This window comes from Cebus imitator, unplaced genomic scaffold (assembly GCF_001604975.1).
Source record: "Cebus imitator isolate Cc_AM_T3 unplaced genomic scaffold, Cebus_imitator-1.0 Scaffold237, whole genome shotgun sequence".
NCBI lineage: Eukaryota > Metazoa > Chordata > Mammalia > Primates > Cebidae > Cebus > Cebus imitator.
In genome coordinates this window covers 2,300,371-2,320,776 of record NW_016107552.1, presented here as the reverse complement: position 1 = coordinate 2,320,776, position 20,406 = coordinate 2,300,371, and the positions used below count along the sequence as shown (strand labels likewise).

General features: G+C 47.7%; 1 protein-coding gene across 3 annotated transcripts in view; it reads left to right on the top strand.

Annotated features, from left to right (window-relative positions):
- The window catches only part of MYO18B (myosin XVIIIB), a 285,741-nt gene that overhangs the window by 190,881 nt on the left and 74,454 nt on the right, over positions 1-20,406 (top strand). For all 3 annotated transcript variants that reach the window (XM_017498142.2, XM_017498140.2, XM_017498145.2), the window contains 5 exons: positions 7,917-8,030; positions 9,456-9,572; positions 12,753-12,836; positions 14,799-14,936; positions 17,659-17,844. In XM_017498142.2, coding sequence (XP_017353631.1) covers positions 7,917-8,030; positions 9,456-9,572; positions 12,753-12,836; positions 14,799-14,936; positions 17,659-17,844 — 639 coding nt within the window. The remainder of the gene's footprint in view (positions 1-7,916; positions 8,031-9,455; positions 9,573-12,752; positions 12,837-14,798; positions 14,937-17,658; positions 17,845-20,406) is intronic.

Here is a 20,406-nt window from a genome sequence, read left to right as displayed (position 1 = left end):
AAAAAAAAAAAAAAAAAAGAAGTATCCTTCCCTTCTTTTCCCCTCATTGAGTAATTGGGAAAGGGAAATATTTATCTCCTATGGATAAGGATCCATACACACAACGGGTAAACAAGAAATAATTGCTATTTTATCACAGGGTTTTGGTTGGAACTACTTTGAGCCAACTTTTTGGTAGATGAGCATCAATTAACGCTATGGCAGTGTCTGGTTTGCTTAAGAGATGGGGTTGCCCAAGCTGTGGCAATGCTACAATCGTAGCCTTGCACTCCTGGGTTCAAGGAATCTTCCTGTCTCACTCTCCTGGGTAGCTGGGACTACAGCTGCTCCACCACGGCCAGCTAATTTTTTTACTCGTTGTAGAGATGAAATCTAGCTATGGTGCCTAGGCTGGTCTGGAACTCCTGGCCTCAAGTGATACTCCCAACTCGGCCTCCCAACGTGCTAGGATTACAGGCATGAGCCACTGGGCCTGACAGGTAGCAATGTTTTTTGAGTGTTTATTCTGTGGCCAATGTCATGTATGCGTTACCTCCTTTAACTCACGCATTCATTCTGTATCTGGGTTTTGGGTGGTAACCCAGTTCAGATTGGTTTGCATAGACAAAGGGAAGTTATTGACCAAAATATCTGAAAAGTTCTGAGGCTAGGACTGCCTTCAGGTATGGCTAGATCTAGGCATCCCAATTATGTCATCAAGATTATGTTTCTGCCACCGCTTAGCTCAGCTTCCTCAACGTCGACTTATATCTTAGGCATCTTCCAGCTTGCATTCTTAGGCAGACTCTTCCATCTTGCCCAGACATTCTACGCTTTCATCCTGCTTCAGAAAGAGTGAACTTTATTTTCATAGTCTCAGCAAAAATCTTAGTGTCAGCCATGTTATTATTCCAAAACTAACCGCTATGGCCAACAGGAGCCGATGCTCTAATTGGCTAGGCTGGGTCATGTGCCTTTCCCTGAGCTTGGTGAGCAGGATCAGCACCATTAAAAGTACATGGATATTTGGAGATGGACATTTATCACAAGGAAGATGGGCTCCTTTTCCCAAAAGAAGGGGGAGTGGTGCTGGGCCTGTACCATACCACATTTTCTGTACTGACCGTCTGTAATGGGCACTGTTGTTTCTGAGGGAGTGCAAGGTAATGGCTCAAAGTGGGAACTTGGTGACCAGACTACCTGGGTTCATATCCCAGCTCTGCCATTTAATACTTGAATGACCATCAGGAAGTCACTCAACCTCTCTATTCCTCAGTTTCCTCAACGATAACAACAGGAATGGTTGTTGATGCTACCTCAGCGTGCTATTCTGAAAGTTAGATAAATTAATACATGGAAAGTGTTCAGAGCATATTCTCTGTGTGGCAGAGAATAAGAGCTCATCCTTATAACCTACATGCATGACATCTCCTAGGCTTGTACAGTGCACAACTGATACAGCTGTACTTAGCAGTCCTACTCCATGAACGCAAATCATTTTGTCCCCCATTTTTTGGATGTGATATGGTTTGGCTGTGTTCCCACACAAATCGCATCTTGAATAAGAAGTAGCTCCCCCATAGTTCCCATGTGTCATGGGAGAGAACTGGTGGGAGGTATTTGAATCACGGGGAGCAGGTCTGTCCCCTGCTGTTCTTGTGACAGTGGATCTCACGAGATCTGATGGTTTTGTAAACGGGAGTTTCCTGCACATGCCTTCTTGCCTGCAGCCACGTAAGACATGCCTTTGCTGCTCCTTTGCTTCCTGCCATGATTGTGAGGCCTCCCCAGCCATGTGGAACTGTGAGTCCATTAAACCTCTTTCCTTTATAGATTATCCAGTCTCAGGTATGTCTTTATTAGTAGTGTGAGAACAGACTAATACAGATGGGGAAGATCAAAGTTCAGTAACTGCCCAAGGTCACAGGCTAATAGAGCGGTTGGACTGAAATCCAATTTTGTCTGACCTTTGGGTCCGCTCCTAACCACACGTGATAATGTATGATGTTAAACATACCCCCTGGTGGTAGAGAACAGAGAGAATGCAACCTCTCCTTTTCTCCCATTCTTTAACCCTAGATGGTGCTCATCTCATCTTTTTTTTTTTTTTTGAGATGGAGTTTCGCTCTTGTTGCCCAGGCTGGCGTACAATGGCAAGATCTCGACTCACTGCAACCTCCACCTCCTGGGCTCAAGAGATTCTCCTGCCTCAGCCTCTGGAGTAGCTGGGATTACAGGCATGTGCCTCCACGCCTGGCTAATTTTGTTTTTTTAGTGGAGACAGGGTTTCTCCATGTTGGTCAGGGTGGTCTTGAACTGCTGACCTCAGGTGATCCACCCACCTCTGCCTCCAGAAATGCTGGGATTATAAGCATAAGCCACTGCACCTGGCTGCTCATCTCATCTTCCCCCCTGGGAACTCCAGGCTTCCAGGACCCACAATCACAGAAGAGTCAGGACTTCACCAAATATCCCCAGACCAAAGCTTAGCAGTGCTTTATTTATGCAGAAGACCTGGGAGCTTGTTCCCCTCCGTAATTACAGTATGGAGAGGACTAGGAATGAACATTTTACCATTTACTAGAAGAAAGGTCCTATCCCAAGGGAAGAGTAGGCGATGAAGCCCTCCGTAGATGCCTGCCTTGCAGAATTCGAGCAGGTCTGGGGAAGCCTGGCTTCTGTAATTAGAGAACGATAGAATGACTTAGTCCTGGTACCTGCGGGAACGAAGGTGCTTTTTCCAGCTACTGAAAGTGTTTTGCTGCTTTGTACCTACATACGCGTGCCATTGTTCTGTTAATTTTACTAAAAGTAAAAATTGGAAGAGAAAGAAAAATCTAATGAACTTAAGCTGAAATCAAATAAGCTGTGCTGTTGAGAGTATTGGGTCCCGCCCACATTAGGTTGGGAGACAAATGGAAATTGTGGGGCCTTCGTTTCACCCTGAACCTCTCCACCCTGAGAGGCCTTGTCCGTGGGGACGTGATGGTTACTTGGAGTTGAAAGGTGGGAAGTGTCAGCTGTCACCTCAGGTCCTCATTGTCACACTGGCCACAAGGGTTGGAGAGTGAACGTCAATAATTCTTCCCTGTCGCCTGTCAACCCAGCCCCCGTTACTCCCCACTGCTCTCTGATGGCTCCGCCTGGAGCTCCTCCGGGAAAGGCCATTTCAAAGGCGTGTCTGACCTGTGTTGGGCCACAGAAGGCTCTGAGCTCCGTCCTCACGTGACTTGCCACCGACTTCATAAAAACATCAGTCAGCAGCCTCCATATAGAAATAATGTGCAGTGAATTATTCTTAGGCTGGGTCATCCATAATAGAAAATCAGCCAGAGGTGGCCCCGTATTTCTTTCTGCTCCCTAAAGTGTCATAAATTGAAACTTTTAAAGCTCAGCATGAAGACAGCTTGTCAGCAGCAGTCCAGGGCTTACCCTGTGGAGGTCTTGGGGTGGGAAATTCCTGGTCTCGCCCATCCATATCCTATTAAAATCTAGACCTGCTTGACTTGTGGGTTTCTGGGTCATTGACCTTCCTCTACCCATCCCAGTGGAACAGGAAGGCTAAAATTCCTCCTTAAGATGGTCAGTGCCGAGGCCTTGCTTATCCTGACTGTAAACTTGGCCCATTCTTTTGGCCTCTGCCTCATTTTCTTTCTCTCTAAAATGGAATTAAAAAGGAGCTCACAACAATTGTTACCATTTTGTGATGTTTTCTCACTGCCAGACATTATGTAAGCACTTTGCATGTTTTCACCTGTGTATCCTGCAGGGATCCTATGATGGACCCATTCCCATTTTACAGAGGAGGAAACTGAGGCTTAGCAAGATTGTGCTGCTGGGAGAAGCAGACTTCCTCAGGTCTGGCTCTAACACCCAAGTTCTGAACCACACAGACGATGTAATCTGGCACGTAGTGTTGATGATGCTGCTTTCCTTCCTCTCTCCTTTGGAATGAATGTGTTCATCTCTGGCAGGTTCCAGGAATGATGCATGTTTCTGTTATAAGTAAAATTTCAATGCTGCAAAAGAAATAGCACTTGAAGATAAATCCTTTCAGCAAGGCAGTTTACTTCTATAGAAGGGTGTGGCTCACGGATGGAGCAATGGTGGCTGCACGTTTGGACAAGTGAGGAAAAGGGGTACTGATGCCTGATGGGGATCACCCCTACTGCTGTGTCATTCTCCTATTGGCTAGGGTTAGACCGCACAAGCTAGACTAATGCTGATTGGCTATTTTAAAGAGATTAGGGGTCTGAGCTGGAGTGGCAGGGTGGTTGGTTTGGCAGGAAGGATGGTTATGTGTGGGTCAGAGCAAAAAGCCAGGGGGACCTAGGCCAAAGGAAGGTGATCGGAGCAGGTGACTAAAGCTTGTGACTGGTATGAGTCAGGATGGAGCCGGGAGCCAGGGGGAACAGACATGAATGACTGATTAGAACCGGTGGAGAAGGTTGTTTGCTGGAATTACAAGGAAGTTAAACTTTAAAATAAAGGACAAATAACTGAACATAATGACATACTGATTCTTTCGAGAGAAATTTAGAACTCATTGCATCCAATATTTCCACCACATTTGCTCAAACTCTGAGTTCCGTCATTCACAGACTCCCAACTTAGTCCATTCTCTCCTGGTGCTGCCTAAGAGGTTTCTGTCATAGCACCAAACCGCTGAGCTGTTTCCTCTGCAACGGTGCTCTCTTTATATTTTGATCCATTCTATCTGTGTGGTCAGACCTTCCAGCGAGTGACTTTCTTTGAGGGGCAGTGCAGCTCAGTGGTTAAGAGCTTGAGCTCTGGCATCAAGCAGGCTCTCCACAGACCAGCTCCGTGATAGTGAAGAAGTCACTTGCCTTCTGTGTGTCTCAGAGTCCACCTTTATCAAAAGGTCCTAATGGTGGCACCTTTCTCTTAGAGGCGCTGTGAGGCTTTCATGAAGCAAGGCAGAGAAAGCACAGCGCCGTGAACACGGTCCCCATACAACAGTAGCAGGTGGGGCTGCTAATGCCAAAACCATCAGGGCCAAGATAATCCCATCTCCAGCCCTGTATGAGCTAAGAAGGCCAGCAGCTGTCTCCACTGACTGCTCTGTGTTCGTCTCTGTCTGGGATAAGTCATCCCTCTCCCTGCTTGCTCCAAGAGAAGCAGGGAAAGGAAAGAGCATTTCTGGATCACACACCATTATGCTATCTGTAAAATGGGGATAAAAAATAGAGCCTCCTTTCTCCGGGGTCTCCGAGGACCGGCGGGGTCCTGGTGTTGAAACCCTATGCTGAAGTAGAGGCTGGGCAGATGGGAACTGTGTCACTGTGTTCTGCTCTGCCCTGTTGCGCTATTTACAATGACTCTCTCTTGCTTCCTGGCTCCCGGCCCAGCTCCTTGGCCTGGCAGAGGGGCCCTGCGTGAGGCCTCCTCTTCCACCATTAGTTATCTGACATCATCTCCCTTGATGGCCCATCTGCTCCTGCCACCCAGACCTTTAGTTGTTTGCACATCCTGCTGTGCTGATTCTTCCATTTCTCTCCACCTCCACCCTTTCCACCCTGGTTAGAGCCCCTCCACCGCCTCCTTCCTGCAGGACCATGGCGACCCCCTCACTGGCTGCCCTATTTCCAATCTGGTCCCACCCTCCCCACAGCAGCCAGAGGGAGATCATGCCACCTACCTCCTTAAAAACCATCCATGGCTTCCTGGCAGACTGAAATAAAAACTAAGCTTTGCAGCCCGGCTCACAAGCCTCAGTGATGGGACCCCTGTCCCTATCTTCAGCATCTCCTCTTCTTCCCCTTCTCTGTGCAGCTGCTTAGCCGCACTAGTGAGCTTTCTGTTTCTCAGCACCACGGTTAGTTCCTGTCTCTGCCTCAGGGCCCTTGCACGTGCTATTGCTGCTGCCCAGGGCACTCTGCACATGGCCATCTCCTTTTCATCTTGTTTTTCTTTGTTTTGTTTTTTGAGATGGAGTTTTGCTCTTGTTACCAAGGCTGGAGTATAATGGCACGATCTCAGCTCACGACAACTTCCACCTCCTGGATTCAAGCAATTTTCCTGGCTCAGCCTCCCAAGTAGCTGGGATTACAGGCATGTGCCACTGCATCTGGCTAATTTTTTTTGTATTTTTAGTAGAGACAGGTTTCACCCTGTTGGTCAGGCTGGTCTTGAACTCCTGACCTCAGGTAATCCTCTCGCCTCGGCCCCCCACAGTGCTGGGATTACAGGTGTGAGCCACTGCGACTGGCCCTTCTTTTGCATCTTTTAGGTTTTGTTTAAGTACTTCTCCTTCTTGAGGCCTCTGACTTCTGCTCAAAAGAGGGGCTGGCTTTGCCCTGCCTGTCTTCAGGGGAGCCCTACCACCCACGTCCCAGCCATGGCTGAAGCAGTTGAGTCACCTGCTGGAAAATAAGACCAGGCCTGATGTCTCACTTCCTCTGTTCATTATGCTTTATCAATGCTAATTACCTTCCCTTGCTCTACATCAATTTTCTCAGTGTGTCTCAATCCCTCCCATTTGCTGAGTGAAATCGGCCCCCTAGCCCTCTTTTGCTGGTCGAGCTGCAGGAATACATAGTTCTCAGGGGCTGGAAAAGGGGCTTTTGTGAGTTGTGGCCCATCCCTCTCTAAGCCCTGAGTGTTTACCTTAGATGATTCCTAAGAGTGTTTTCTGTTCAGGGATACAGAAAAGGGGTTAAGAGGGACAATGGGACCTATTATAGACCTACTAGGTGTTCAGCACTCTGAATGTGCAGGCATCCTACTGTGAGCTAAGCATTATAAATGAGCTGAGTTAGGCCAGGTTCAGTGACTCACGCCTGTAATCTCAGCATTTTAGAAGGCCGAGATGGGCAGATCACAAGGTCAGGAGTTCAAGATCAGCCTGGCCAAATTGGTGAAACCCCTACCTCTACTTTTAGTAGAATACAAAAATTAGCTTGGCATGGTGGCACGCACCTGTAGTCCCAGCTCCTTGGGAGGCTGAGGCAGGAGAATCACTGGAACCCGGAAGGCAGAGGTTGCAGTGAGCCGAGATCGCACCACTGCACTCCGGCCTGGGTGACAGAGCAAGACCCTGTCTCAAAAACATAAATAAAATAAAAATGAGCTAGTTAGAGCTCAGAAGAGGCAGCTGCCAATTGCAGAATGGATTTAGGGTGTGTGCACAAATATGGGTTTCTCCAGTGGGGCATGTCTGTCATCTGGGGCCACGTACATAAGCAATTGGACTTATTTTGATGACTCTACTTTGCTAGGATAGGTGGCCTACTATGTGCAGCTGGGAGGAAAAATGAGAAAGAATAACGTGAGAAAGAGAAGCTTTATTTAAGTCAGTGGCTCTTAGCCTTTGAGGATCTAGTGAAAGCTGTGAACCCAGGAAAACGCTAACTGCTCACATGAGGAGTATTTTGCATGACATTTTAAAGGCGGCCTGTGGACCCACTTTTAACCCTGAACCCTGGTTAAGAAACTTCCACTTGGCTGGTTCCGTGGGCCTTCAAGGCACCTCCTCCAGGAAGCCTCCCTCGATTCCCATCCTGCGTTTCCACTGTGCTGGTGTCCCCCTTCCCTGTACTGCACAAAGAGGTTGTCATGAGCTGTTCCTTCCTGTCTCCCACTGAGAGGGCAGGGGCCAGCTTGATTGTTCTGTGTATGTCCAGTGCCTGGCACTTAGTGGGCATCATCAAGGATTTGCTGAATGGGACTGAGGTATTGCTCCTGGCAACACAGCAGGGCTTATATTTTGCTTTCCCCCAGGTGTGGGTTGATGAATAGTTGTGAAGCCATGAGGTCACCTGTAAATTATTCCCACGCTTGGGAGGGGCTGGGCTGAGCTAGAGGGAAAGGACATTCAAGGAGGCAGCTTCATGAGGAGGTTTCTCCCCTCCCCTCCCCTCCCCTCCCCTCCCTACCTCTTATTTTCTTCTCTTTTCTTTACCTCTTGCCTGGTCCAGCTGGAGCAAAGTGAAGCCAAGTGTGAGGAGGCCTTGAAGACCCAGAAGGTGCTCACGGCAGACCTGGAGAGCATGCACAGCGAGCTGGAGAACATGACACGGAACAAAAGCCTGGTACCTGTCCCTTCCTGCAGCTGCAGGGACCTGGGCCAGCATAGGCCTCTGGGAGCTAGTGTGGGCCTAGTGTGCGCTTAGCACCATAGGAAGTACAAAGACATTTGTTATAAACCTACCAGGTAGCATCTTGGAGGTACAGACATCCATTGTAGGCCTATTATGTGTTCAGTTCTATAAGAGGGACAAGGGGACTTATTGTAGACCTATTAGGCGCTCAGTGTTCTGAACACGCATCCTACTGTAAGCTGAGCATTATGAAGACATCAGAGCATAGATGAGGCTCAGCTGCATGCTCCCATCTGCAACAAAAAGCCAGGAAGTCTGTTGTGGACGTGATGGGTGCTCAGTGCTGTGAACGTGCATCTGATGTGAGCCTGTTATTTGCTCGATACCCAATGTGGGAACGCAACTGTGTATTGTGTGCCCACCCTGCTAGCCACTCTAAGTGGTCCTCAGGCATCTGCTGTGGTCCTACTGTGTGCTCATGACCATACAGAGATGGAACATTTCCTTATTGTGGGGCTACCACATGTCCCCTCTGGTAAATGGAGACAAGGGCATCTCTTGACCTGCTTAGGCTCATTACCAGATGATTCAGCCATTTATTATGGGACTATTCTGTGCTCACCCCTGAATGGGGACACATGGACGTATATTGTCAATTTATTATTTTGGTGGAAATTGGACATAGGTTTCTAAGTCCCCTGTCTGGGTGTACGGGGTTGGCTTAAATGTATTATACTCAATGTATAAAACCCTATAGTTTAAGTATAGGATTTTTAGGCAAATGTTTATGTCAAGCTCTCTATGGGCCTTTTTGCCCCTTATTTTGTTGGAACTTGCCTACAAGTATTCACACACACACACACGTGTATACACGGGAATGAATGTACATAGTCACATGCAATCACCAGGCACACATACAAAATAAATGCCCTCCTCCTTGTAGGTAACCCATGCCTCCAAGTTTGTTCATCCAGCCAATACATATTTATTGAGCACCTGCTATAGGACAGGCCTGGTGCTTGCTGCTGGGTTATATCTGTGAACAGGACAAAGTCTCTGTTCTCAGGGAGAGTACAGGGGTTTGCATTTTCATATATGTACTATGCACATTTAAAATATGCACGCACAGATTCCCAAGTGGGATTGCACAGACCTAAATTCATACACACATACACACATACACCTTGATTCATAGTCACATGCAGTGCCTGGTATACATAAACACACACCCACACACACCACCACCACCAAGCTGTGATACCTACCATGTACATTGGTAACCACAGCCACTCCTAAACGCTGATGGTCACTCACCTCACACACCCATAAGCAAGCCCCTCTTTGTTCTTCCGCTGGCCCCTGCTGCCCATCCCTTGCCCTCCCACCTCGCCTTGACCACTGACTGCCCCCCGCCAGGTGGATGAGCAGCTGTACAGGCTGCAGTTTGAGAAGGCGGACCTCCTGAAGCGCATTGATGAGGACCAGGATGACCTGAATGAGCTGATGCAGAAGCACAAGGACCTCATTGCCCAGGTAGTGAATGGGACCTTGGCGGGACAATCTCAGGGACTTGGGATGGGGTGAATGTGGAATGTCAAGAGGGTGATGTGGCTGGACTACTCCCTGGTCTTAACATCTTGGAGGGATAAGTGCACAGAGATAGATAGGAATTGTAAATTTCCTGTGGTCCTAAGGGAGGACAATGTCACCTTCAGATGGTATGTGCATGTCTGGAAGACAAGTCCACCAGGAAAGATTTGGATTTATTCATGCATCTGCCCATCCACCCACCCTTCAACCATTCATCTGCTCATCAGTTCAGCATTCATTTATCCACCCATCTACTCACTCACTCCCTCACTCATCCATCCGTCATCCATCCATCCATCCATCCAATCATCCTCTCATCCACCCAACCACCCATCCATCTATCCAGCCAACCATTTATCCATCTATCCATTCATCCATCCATCTTTCCAATCATTTATCAATCCACACAGCCATCCATTCATTTAACCATTCATTCATCCATTTATCAATTCATCCATCCTACCACCCACTTACCCATTTATTCACCTATCCACCTATCCAACCACAATCTTCTTCTTCTTTTCTTTTTCTTTTCCCTCCCTCCCTCCCCCTCCCTCCCTCCCTCCCTCCCTCCCTTCCTTCCTTCCTTCCTTCCTTCCTTCCTTCCTTTCTCTCTCTCTCTCTCTTTCTTTCTTTCTTTCTTTCTTTTCTTTCTTTCTCTCTCTCTCTCTCTCTCTCTTTCTTTCTTTCTTTCTTCTTTTTCTTTCTTTCCCCCCTTTCTTTCTTTATTCCTATATATCTATATCTATTTATTCAATATTTACTAAACCCCTGCTATGTAGACACTGTGAAAAATGCTAAGTATACTGTGGTGATGAAAAGCACATCCCATTCCCGCCCTCATGCACCTCACAGTTTAGTGGGCCGGGAGGACCTTATCATATGGTCACCAGAGCAGGGGGAGACTTGCAAACTGAGCCAAGAGTCCAGAAAGGAAATGAACAAAATTCTGCAAATCCTGACCTAGGTTGGGAGTCAGGAAAGGTTTCTCAGAGTAGATGTCACTTGGAGGGAGATCTGAACAAAGAGCAGGAGTTACTTAGATTGGATTGGAGGTGCATTCCAAGCAGAGGAAATAGCACATGCGAAGGGCCTGTGACGGTGTCTTGGAGAGACTGAAAGGAGTCCAGTGAGGAGAATGTGGCACAAGACAGGCCCAGTGACAGAGGAGGATCGGATCGGGGGCTTAGAGGCTGAGATGAGATTGGGTTTTATTTTATGGTCGAAGGGAATCAATTGGCAAACTTCTCGGGGCAAGAGCAGTTGGAGGGGACCAGCCAGCTTGCCACCCCAGACAGTCAGCTCCATAATGGCAGGGTTCTCCTCTGCCTTGTCCAATGCTGAATTCAGAGCCAAAAAGAGCGTCTGGCCTCGAGGTGCTCAGTAAATCACTGTTGAATAAATGAAACTGAACTTGTCCAGGGGAAAGACAACTCCAACCTGGCAGATGGAGTGAGGATGAGGAGGAGAGGATGGATGGGCTTGGGAGACGATCAGGAGGCACTAGGGCGGCATGGGTCAAATAGAAGCTTTGGGGTGAAGCCAAGGGTGTGATGTGGAACCCCTAGTAGATCTCCACATAACGACTGCATAATGGGGAGGACAGCTCCCTCCTGGCGCAATGAGTGTCTTTCTTGCCGTATACCTTCCAGAGGACGTCCAGGGTCAAATGCCTGCCACACTCTGAGTGCATCTGACAGAGGCTGGATCTGAAGGGACTTCTGCTGGACATAGAATAACAATAACAAAACAATTGATTATATCACCCACATGGTAACAACCACCTCAAAAATAGCATCTGTCACTGTCTACACTTGCAAATCACACTAATTTTTATGTTTTGAAATGGAGTCTCTCTCCGCAGCCCAGGGTGGAGTGCAGGGGCGCAATCTCAGCTCACTGCAACCTCCGCCTCCTGGGTCCCAGTTCAAGCAATCCCCCTACCTCAGCCTCCCAAGTAGCTGGGATTACAGGCACAAGCCACCATGCCCAGCTAATTTTTGTATTTTTTTTAGTAAAGATGGAGTTTCCCCATGTTGGCCAATCTAGTCTTGAACTTCAGACCTAGTGATCCGCCTGCCTCGGCCTCCCAAAGTGCTGGGATTACAGGCCTGAGCCACTGCACCCAGCTGAATCACACTAATTTTTGCCCAAAAGACAGGTTTATTTGTTCAGTTACAAAGGCAGTATATGCATATGTCCATAATAAATAATTTAAATAATAAAGACATAAGAAATAGAAAGTAAAGAGATCCTTCTACCCTCTAGAATTCCTCTCATCAGAGGTAATGAAGTTCAACAGTTGGTTCCATTTTTTTTTTTTTTTTTTTTTTGAGACAGAGTCTTACTCTGTCGCCCAGGCTGGAGTGCAATGGTGTGATCTGGGCTCACACCAGGCTCAGAGTGCAACCTCTGCCTCTCAGGCTCCAGCAATTCCCCTGCCTCAGCCTCCTGAGTAGCTGGGATTACAGGCATATGCCACCACATATTTTTGTATTTTTAGTAGAGATGGGGTTTCACCATGTTGGTCAGGCTGGTCTCGAACTCCTGACCTCAAGTGATCTGCCTACCTCGGCCTTCCAAAATGCTGGGATTACAGGTGTGAGCCACTGTGCCTGGCAGGTTCTATTTTTTCAAAAAGCCTTTCCTCTCCCCTGCTTCATTTAATCTCTGAACAAACACAATACTGAAACGCTGATCAGAGACTATCAGCCCATTTTACGGATGCAGAGATTGAGGTGCAGAGAGGCTCTGTAGATTGCTGAGGCCAGGATCCAGGTCTAGAACCCCAGTATCCCGACCCTCCGAGTTGCTCTCATCCCTCGGAATCTGGTCCTAGTGCCATGGCCAGCCCACTTCTGTCTGGGTTCTCAGGGATGTATAATAAAATGCTGGACAGCTGACCAAATCCAGGGGCTTATATAATTGGCGTGACTCAGTGAACACTGAAATGAAAGATGTTGAGGAGGATGTGAGAGGTAATTTTTGGGAAACAGCTATTATCATAGAAGCTCTGAGAGATGTAGACATCTGTGGGTGGGGAAAGTAGGGATTTTCAGGGGTGGTTTCCCGGCAAGGCTTATGGTCTCAGGGTGATATATATATATATTTTTATCTCACCAGTCTGCTGCTGACATTGGGCAGATCCAAGAACTCCAGCTGCAGCTGGAGGAAGCCAAGAAGGAGAAGCAGAAGCTTCAAGAACAAGTATGCTCAGAGCCACCCTATACTTGTGTTAGTCACGGTTTTCTTAGAGGGACAGACCTAATAGGAGATATATATATATATATATATATATATCACAGATATATATACATATACATATACATATACATATATATATATATATATCATATATATATATATATATGAGTTTATTGTTTTGAACCCAAATTTATGTCCAGCTGGCTATGATGCACATGGAGAGGAAAAGGGGGGTCAGAAAAATGTGAGGAGACCTTCTGGGGACACGACCTCCATTTTTTTTTTTTAAGATGGAGTCTCGCTCTGTCACCCAGGCTGGAGTGCAGTGGCACGATGTCGGCTCACTGCAAACTCCACCTCCCCGATTCAAGTGATTCTCCTGCCTCAGCCTCACGAGGAGCTGGGATTACAGGTGCCCATACCACGCTCGGCTAATTTTTGTATTTTTAGTAGAGATGGGTTCCACCATTGTTGGCCAGGCTGTTCTTGAACTCCTGACCTCAGGTGATCTGCCCTCCTCAGCCTCCCAAAGTGCTGGGATTATAGGTGTGAGCCACCAGGCCTGGCTGGGGAATTTGTTAAGTATTAACTTACGTGATCACGAAGTCCCGCAGTAGGCTGTCTGCAAGCTGAGGAGCAAGGATACCCAGTCTGAGTCCCCAAACTGAAGAACGTGGAGTCCGACGTTCAAGGGCAGAAAGCATCCAGCACGGGAGAAGGCTGTAGGCTGGGAGGCTAGGCCCCTCTCTGTCCTCTTCACATTTTTCAGCCTGCTTTATATTGGCTGGAAGCTGAGGAGATGGTGCCCACCAGATTAAGAGTGGATCCGCCTTCCCCAGCCCACTGACTCAAATGTTACTCTCTTTTGGCAACAACCTCACAGACACACCCAGGATCAATACTTTGTGTCCTTCAACTGAATCAAGTTGACACTCAGTATTAACCATCACAGGGAGGAAGAGAGGGATTCTCCCTGGGCACACACTTATACTTTGGACCCTGGAAACTGTTTCTTTTATTCTGTTATTCGTTATTTCATCCAAATACTCAATTCTAGCTGTGTGCCTGGTGAATTGAGACAGTCCGTTAGAGAGACGGACACACGCACACACACTCACACTCATTAACTCTTGCCTGGCTTGTTGAATCCAAGCATGCCCCATGCACTAAGACTCAGCCATTCAGTATAGAATTTTCTCCCTCTGAGAAATGACTCCAAGAACAAAGAACAGAGGGATGATCTTTTGTGAAATCTTCCTTTGAAGCCAGGGTCCCTGCAAACATGTCTGGCTTTCCATCGTGACCCAGACGGATGCTGATATCCATGAAATTTTCAAAACTCTTCTAGAACTGTTGCATGTGCCTGCTTAAAGTGACTGTTGGAGTGACCAGGTCTCAAGCAGTTTTTTGTGGGTGCTGAGTAACAGCATGCACAACCAATGACATAGCAGCAGTGGCCACCTGCTGGGTGCTTGTTATGCGCCAGTCACTAATCTCCTTCAATCCTCACAAGAAAAATGGAGAAACTGAGACTCAAGCAAAAGAACTGACTTTCCCAGACTCACACACCAGGCGCAAACCTGGCTCCCAAATCCACCTTTGCTTGTGTCTTTTGATGGTGTAGCTTGTTGCCCACAGACTGGCTTTGCTTATTGATCAGAGCAGGGAAGGAGGGGAGGGAAGCACTGATTAAAAGTCTTGTTTTGAATTCTGAAGACAAAAGAAGCATCACCTCCCAGCACCTGAGACCCAGGATCAGGGTCTGGTGTGAGGGTCCAATGAGGGTCCCAAGATTGAGACCCGGCAATTCTTGCCTGTGCAGATGTTTACCATGCAGCACACCTGAGCAGAGAAGGAGGTGGTGTGAATAGCTCCCCCCACCCTCCCAGGCTGGGTCCTGCCTGTGTCTCTGTCCTGGTATCAAGGACAGCAGATGGCCAGTAGACTTCTCTCTTGTACCCACAGCTGCAGGTGGCTCAGATGCGCATTGAGCACCTGGAGCAGTCCACCGTGGATCGAGCCATCGTCAGCAGGCAGGAGGCAGTCATCTGTGACCTGGAGAATAAGACGGAGTTCCAGAAGGTGCAGATTAAGAGATTTGAGGTACGTCGTGATACATACATAATGCTTGCGCCAAGAACAGGGAGAGTTTTGTGTAAGCTTCATTCATCCTTCTGCTACTTATCTATGTACTCACATGCCTTTATCTAGATACACATTACTCACCCACTTCTCACCCAAGCTCCCCCCTCCTTCCATTATACCATCCCTCAAGCCACCTACCATTTACCTAGCCATCCTCATGTACCTCCCCCCACCTCCTTCCACCCTCATGGGCCCATTCATCCATCCTTCCTTCCATCTGTTCCTCCTTTTCCCTTCACTTTTTCTTCTCTTCCTCTACTAGTTTTTCTTCAGCCCTCAACCCCTCCGTCTGCCCATTCTTTTATGTATTGATCCACTTCTTCCTATCTCCACCCAGCTACTCAACCACTTACATGCCCAACACTCATCTTGAACAGAAACTTATTTTGCACCCAGTGTGTGCTAGGCCCTGTTTTAGGTGCACAGAAGACAGATGTATGACACAGACCTGCCTTCAGAAGCATATATCTTCGTAAGCCATGTGGGTAAGATATATATATCTGTAATATGGAGAGAGGGCTGTGATGTTTAGGGGATAGAGATCTTTTTAAGACTCAAGAATCAGGAAGGCTTCTGGAAGGAGGTGGCATTAATGCGGAACCTCGAAGGACACGTAAGACTTGGATGCACTGGAGTACGGCTGGTGATTACATTCCCATTGCCCTTGAGCTGGGAACACAGGTGTTTACTTCTTCAGCTCTGTAGGCCAATGACATGGGACATTTACAGAAGACATCACCATTGTCAAAATCCTTTCCCATCAGCCACTCCACTTGATGTTTCATACAGTCTTGTGAGGCTGGTGGGATGAGCCTTACTGATGAGAAGATGACCCCAGAGAGGTCAAGTGACTTGCTCAAGAAAAAGCCAGGCAGTGTATGGGCCAAGGTAGATTGACACCCGACCTTCGCTTCTTCCTGGTTTCAGGTTCCAACTTCTCTGCAGCCAGCTGGCTTCACTGCACCAAGACAGTGTGTCTAGACAGCTGGGAGGCTGCATTCCTCATTCTGAAACATTTCCCCCTGATCTCCCTAGGGGCATTTGGTCTCCAATAAGCCTGTTATAGATGAAGAACAGAGAGAAATTCTTCTTTGCTTTGACCCTCAGTGTTTCCCAGAAATTGCTCAAGGGATCCTGCAAGGCATGAGTGTCTCTGTAGATCACCATGAAACTTTGATCTACTATATTTTAAATGATTAAATATGTAAAGTTGGGCCATATCACATGCCATTTTAAAACCTGGTTCCAGCATAGTGAAACGAGAACACAGGAGAAAAGAAAATGAGTGTAGCGAAACTTCAAATGGAAAGATTCTATCTCCAAATTCAATTTTCCCCTCTGCCACCATTATTTGAATTTAGTAGAATCCTGGGTCCTGGAGGTGTAGAGATGGGACACTTCAAAGACAGTTTGAGAACTCCTTACACTCTTCCTGCTGTTCTTGGAATTGTTGCTGAACTTCATATGAGAGGTGAACCAAATAGGAAAGCATTTCTTTTAGGTTAGGGTTCAGTGTCTGATCTGGAGGCTGCTATCCCCACTGCCTGCAGCTACAGAAGAAGGGCTCAGAGTCCTTAGCAGGGGCTTGAAATATTCATGTGCGCCCCATCTTCTGTCAACACTGGAGTGTTTGCTCATCAGGATCGATTGGCTCCAGGCTGGCCGGCCAACTAATGAATTCTGCAGAACAGTCCTTGGGTTTGTTTTCCGTGGCACTCATGAAGGCCAAAACACTTTTCTCTCTATTGTTTCATTGTGTCCTCAAGGAGTCTCCATCCCCTCTGCCACCAGGAAAGGAAAAGTGTCATAAAATAGTAAGGCTGAAGCTCGTGGGAGATTACCTGAACACCCTCATTTTGTAAATCAGGAAACAAAAACCCATGTGGGGTAAAGGTTTTTGACCTCAGCATAGTTCTCTCTTCATTGCACCAGCCCCTTGGGATAAATAGGAGCTGTTAAAAAAATTTAATAATTCCAAACCCTTATCTGGCACATCCTATGTGCCAGGCACCCAAGCCTTCTGCATACCAAGGAATTAGATTCTGACAGTGTTCCTGGGACACAGGTGTTATCATTATCCCTGTCTCTCAGAGAGACTCAGTAACCTGCCCAAGGTCACACAGCCAGGAAGAGGTAGAGGTGGGATTTGAACCCAGAGCGTCTTGGGGTGAGAGTTCTCATAAATATGCTACACTGCCTCTCGGAATAGCCATTATCTTTTTTTTCCCCCCGAGATGAGTCTCTTTCTGTTGCCCAGTCTAGAGTGCAGTGGCAAGAATTTGGCTCACTGCAACCTCTGCCTCCCAGGTTCAATAAGTTCTGGTGCCTCAGCCTCCCAATAGCTGGGATTATAGGCACATGCCACCATGCCCGACTAATTTTTGCATTTTTAGTAGAGAGGGGTTTTTGCCATGTTGGCCAGGCTGGTCTCTAACTCCTGACCTCAGGTGATCTGCCTGCCTCAGCCTCCCAAAGTGCTGGTACTACAGGCCTGAGCACCGCACCTGGCCATCATTTTTCGTATGTTGTTAAATTCTTCATTTTTGTAGCAGACATCAGTATTCTCATCCTGCTTATAAAAACACAGGAAACTTGGCAAAGGACTTCTCTTCCTGAGGCTCCCTGTTTCATACCCCTGGCCTCTAACTCCAAGGTGGGCATGTGTCTCTGCCCCTCCCAGGTCCTGGTGATCCGGCTTCGGGACAGCCTGATCAAGATGGGGGAGGAGCTTTCGCAGGCGGCCACATCTGAGTCCCAGCAGCGGGAGAGCAGCCAATACTACCAGCGGCGCCTGGAGGAGCTGAAGGCCGACATGGAAGAGCTGATGCAGCGCGAGGCGGAGGCCAGCCGGCGGTGCATGGAGCTGGTGAGTCCTGTCCCCACCATGGGCCCTTAGCGATTGAGGGTTTGCAATGGGGTACAGCCGCCCTTTCTTAAGACTTCTGCATGGGAGACTCATGGGCTTGCGTCCTGGGCCTCTGGGGTGTTGCGGAAGCCAGGAGAAACCAGAAGAATAGCGGGCTGAGACAACGCTGTCATTGGCTGCACATCCTGGGGGTGGGCCCAAGGTGGACCAATGGCATTCCCTGATGCTGGATGGCCACCAAGTTCATTTACATATCAGAGTCCAGACTTTCTTTTCTTGCTCCATTCATTCCACTGCAATGGCAGGACGGCCTCATACAAAAGAGGAAAGAACCGGCGTCTATGAACTGCCTTTCAGTGGGTCTCAACATCCCTAATATCCTATAATCCTCGTGTCAGCCCTGTGAAGTCAGAATCATTGCCCCCATTTCACAGATGAGGAAACCGAGCCTTCCAAAAGGGGCGGTGACTAGTCTAAGGCCACATTTAGTAAACACAGAGCTATTTCTGGGCTGTTAATAGCAACAAGAAGTGAAAGATACAAATGATGATTCAAGCCACCATATGTGAAGTGTTTGCTACTGACTAGGTTCTGAAGGAAACATTTCTCATGTAAATCCTCATTTCAGAACCCTGAGGTAGGTGCTACCTTGATGTCCATTATATGATGCACGGAGATACCAACTTGCCAGATTGAGTTCCCGAATGGTACATTTGCTTGCCCAGGGTCACACAGGAGTAAGAATTTGCACCCAGGGCTGCCTGACAATGTAGTCTCTGCTTTTAGTCATCAATTCATACTTTGTCTCCAGGATGGTCCGAGAAACACTTTATTTTTTTCTCGAGGCAGAGTCTTGCACTGTTGCCCAGGCTGGAGTGCAGTTGCGTGATCTCAGCTCACTGCAACCTCTACCTCCCAGGTTCAAGTGATTTTCGTGCCTCAGCCTCCTGAGTACCTGGGACTATAGGCATGAGCCACCATGTCTGGTTAATTTTTTTTATTTTACTAGAGACAGGGTTTCACTATGTTGCCTAGGCTGGTCTCAAACTCCTGAGCTCAGATAATCTGCCCACTTCAGCCTCCCAAAGTGCTAGGATTACAGCTGTGAGCCACTGCGCCCAGCCCCAAGGAACATTTTAAAATTTGTTTCCTGCCTAATAGGAAGTTTTCTCCATCATTCAGAGTGTTGTTCTAAGAAGCTTCTGCACAGGTCACAGAACATCTAAGAGTCTCTTCCACCTTTTCTCCATGGGGTCAGATATCACTAAGGTTTCAGATTTCTGATTCCGTGACCTGGGGGGTATGTGGCACCCCCATTCTCTACCATCACACAGCCTTACAGAGACACCCACCGTATGCCAATGCCTGGCCCAGAGGTCTCTAAATAACACTCGCTTTCTCTTTCCTGCATTTCACTCAGATGTTGTGAGAGGTCTCACCAACTTGTTCTTCCTACAGCAAATATATTAATACGTCTTGGGCCACTGTCTCTCAGCCAGTGTCATCCCATCAGCTTTGCCCTTGACAAGCCGCTGCCTGGCTCTTCTGTGAGGGGGCGGTAAGGCGCCACACAGAGACAGAGGTTTCCATACAAAGTCCAGGCCTTCTGACTGGCAGTTCCTCCACGCCCACGGCCCCTCTTTCCTCCAACTGACAGGATAACTTCCTCATTAACCAGCCCCGTTTCTCATGCAGCCGAGTGTCCCTCCTGCACGCTCTGGCTGGAAGGAGAGAACATCCCCAGCCTTTCTCCTCTGATGTCTTCTTTAGCCAGGCACTCAGGCATTCTGGACAGATCAAATAGTGATTTTCTTCCTCTCTGTCCCTTGATCTCTTATTCTCTGTCTCTTCTCTCTCTTTCCTCTCCCTGTCCCCGTTCCTGGGGCCGTATTCAGATCTTGAAAGGCCCTGGAATACTGAGAAGATTATAGCATAGCTCCCACATAGGAATCATAGTGTAGCCCCCACATAGGAATCAAAACGGACACAACACAAAATCTGAAAGAGCTTCCATCCCTGCAGAAATTAGACCTGCGTCTTTCTCCCATCTCTGATGGCAAGATTCTGGAAAAGTTTATCGAAGCTGAACTTGTCTCTTTGGTTTGGTGGGTGTAGTTGCGAGGAGTGTTCATTTCCTAAAATTGTCATAGAAATTATCAAAAGCTGCGTAGCTTAAAACAACGGAAATTCATTCTCTCACAGCTCTGGAGCCTGCAGTCTGAAGTCAAGGTGCGCGCAGAGCTACGCTCCCTCTGAAGGCTCTGGAAGGACACCCTTCCTTGTCTCTTCCAGTGTCTGCCGGCTCCAGTGCTGCTTGGTTTGTGGTTGCATCCCTCCAGTTCTGCCTCAGTGATGGCTTTCTTCTCTGTGTACGTGTGTCCCAAGTATCCCTCTACCTTTTCCTTATAAAGACAACTGTAATTAGATTCAGGGCTCACTCTAAATCCACGTTGATCTCACTTTCAGATCCTTACCTTAATCATATCTACAACCACTTTTTCTTTTTCCTTTTTTTTTTTTTTTTTTTGCCTGATACTCTAATTTGTTTGTTTGTTTATCTGT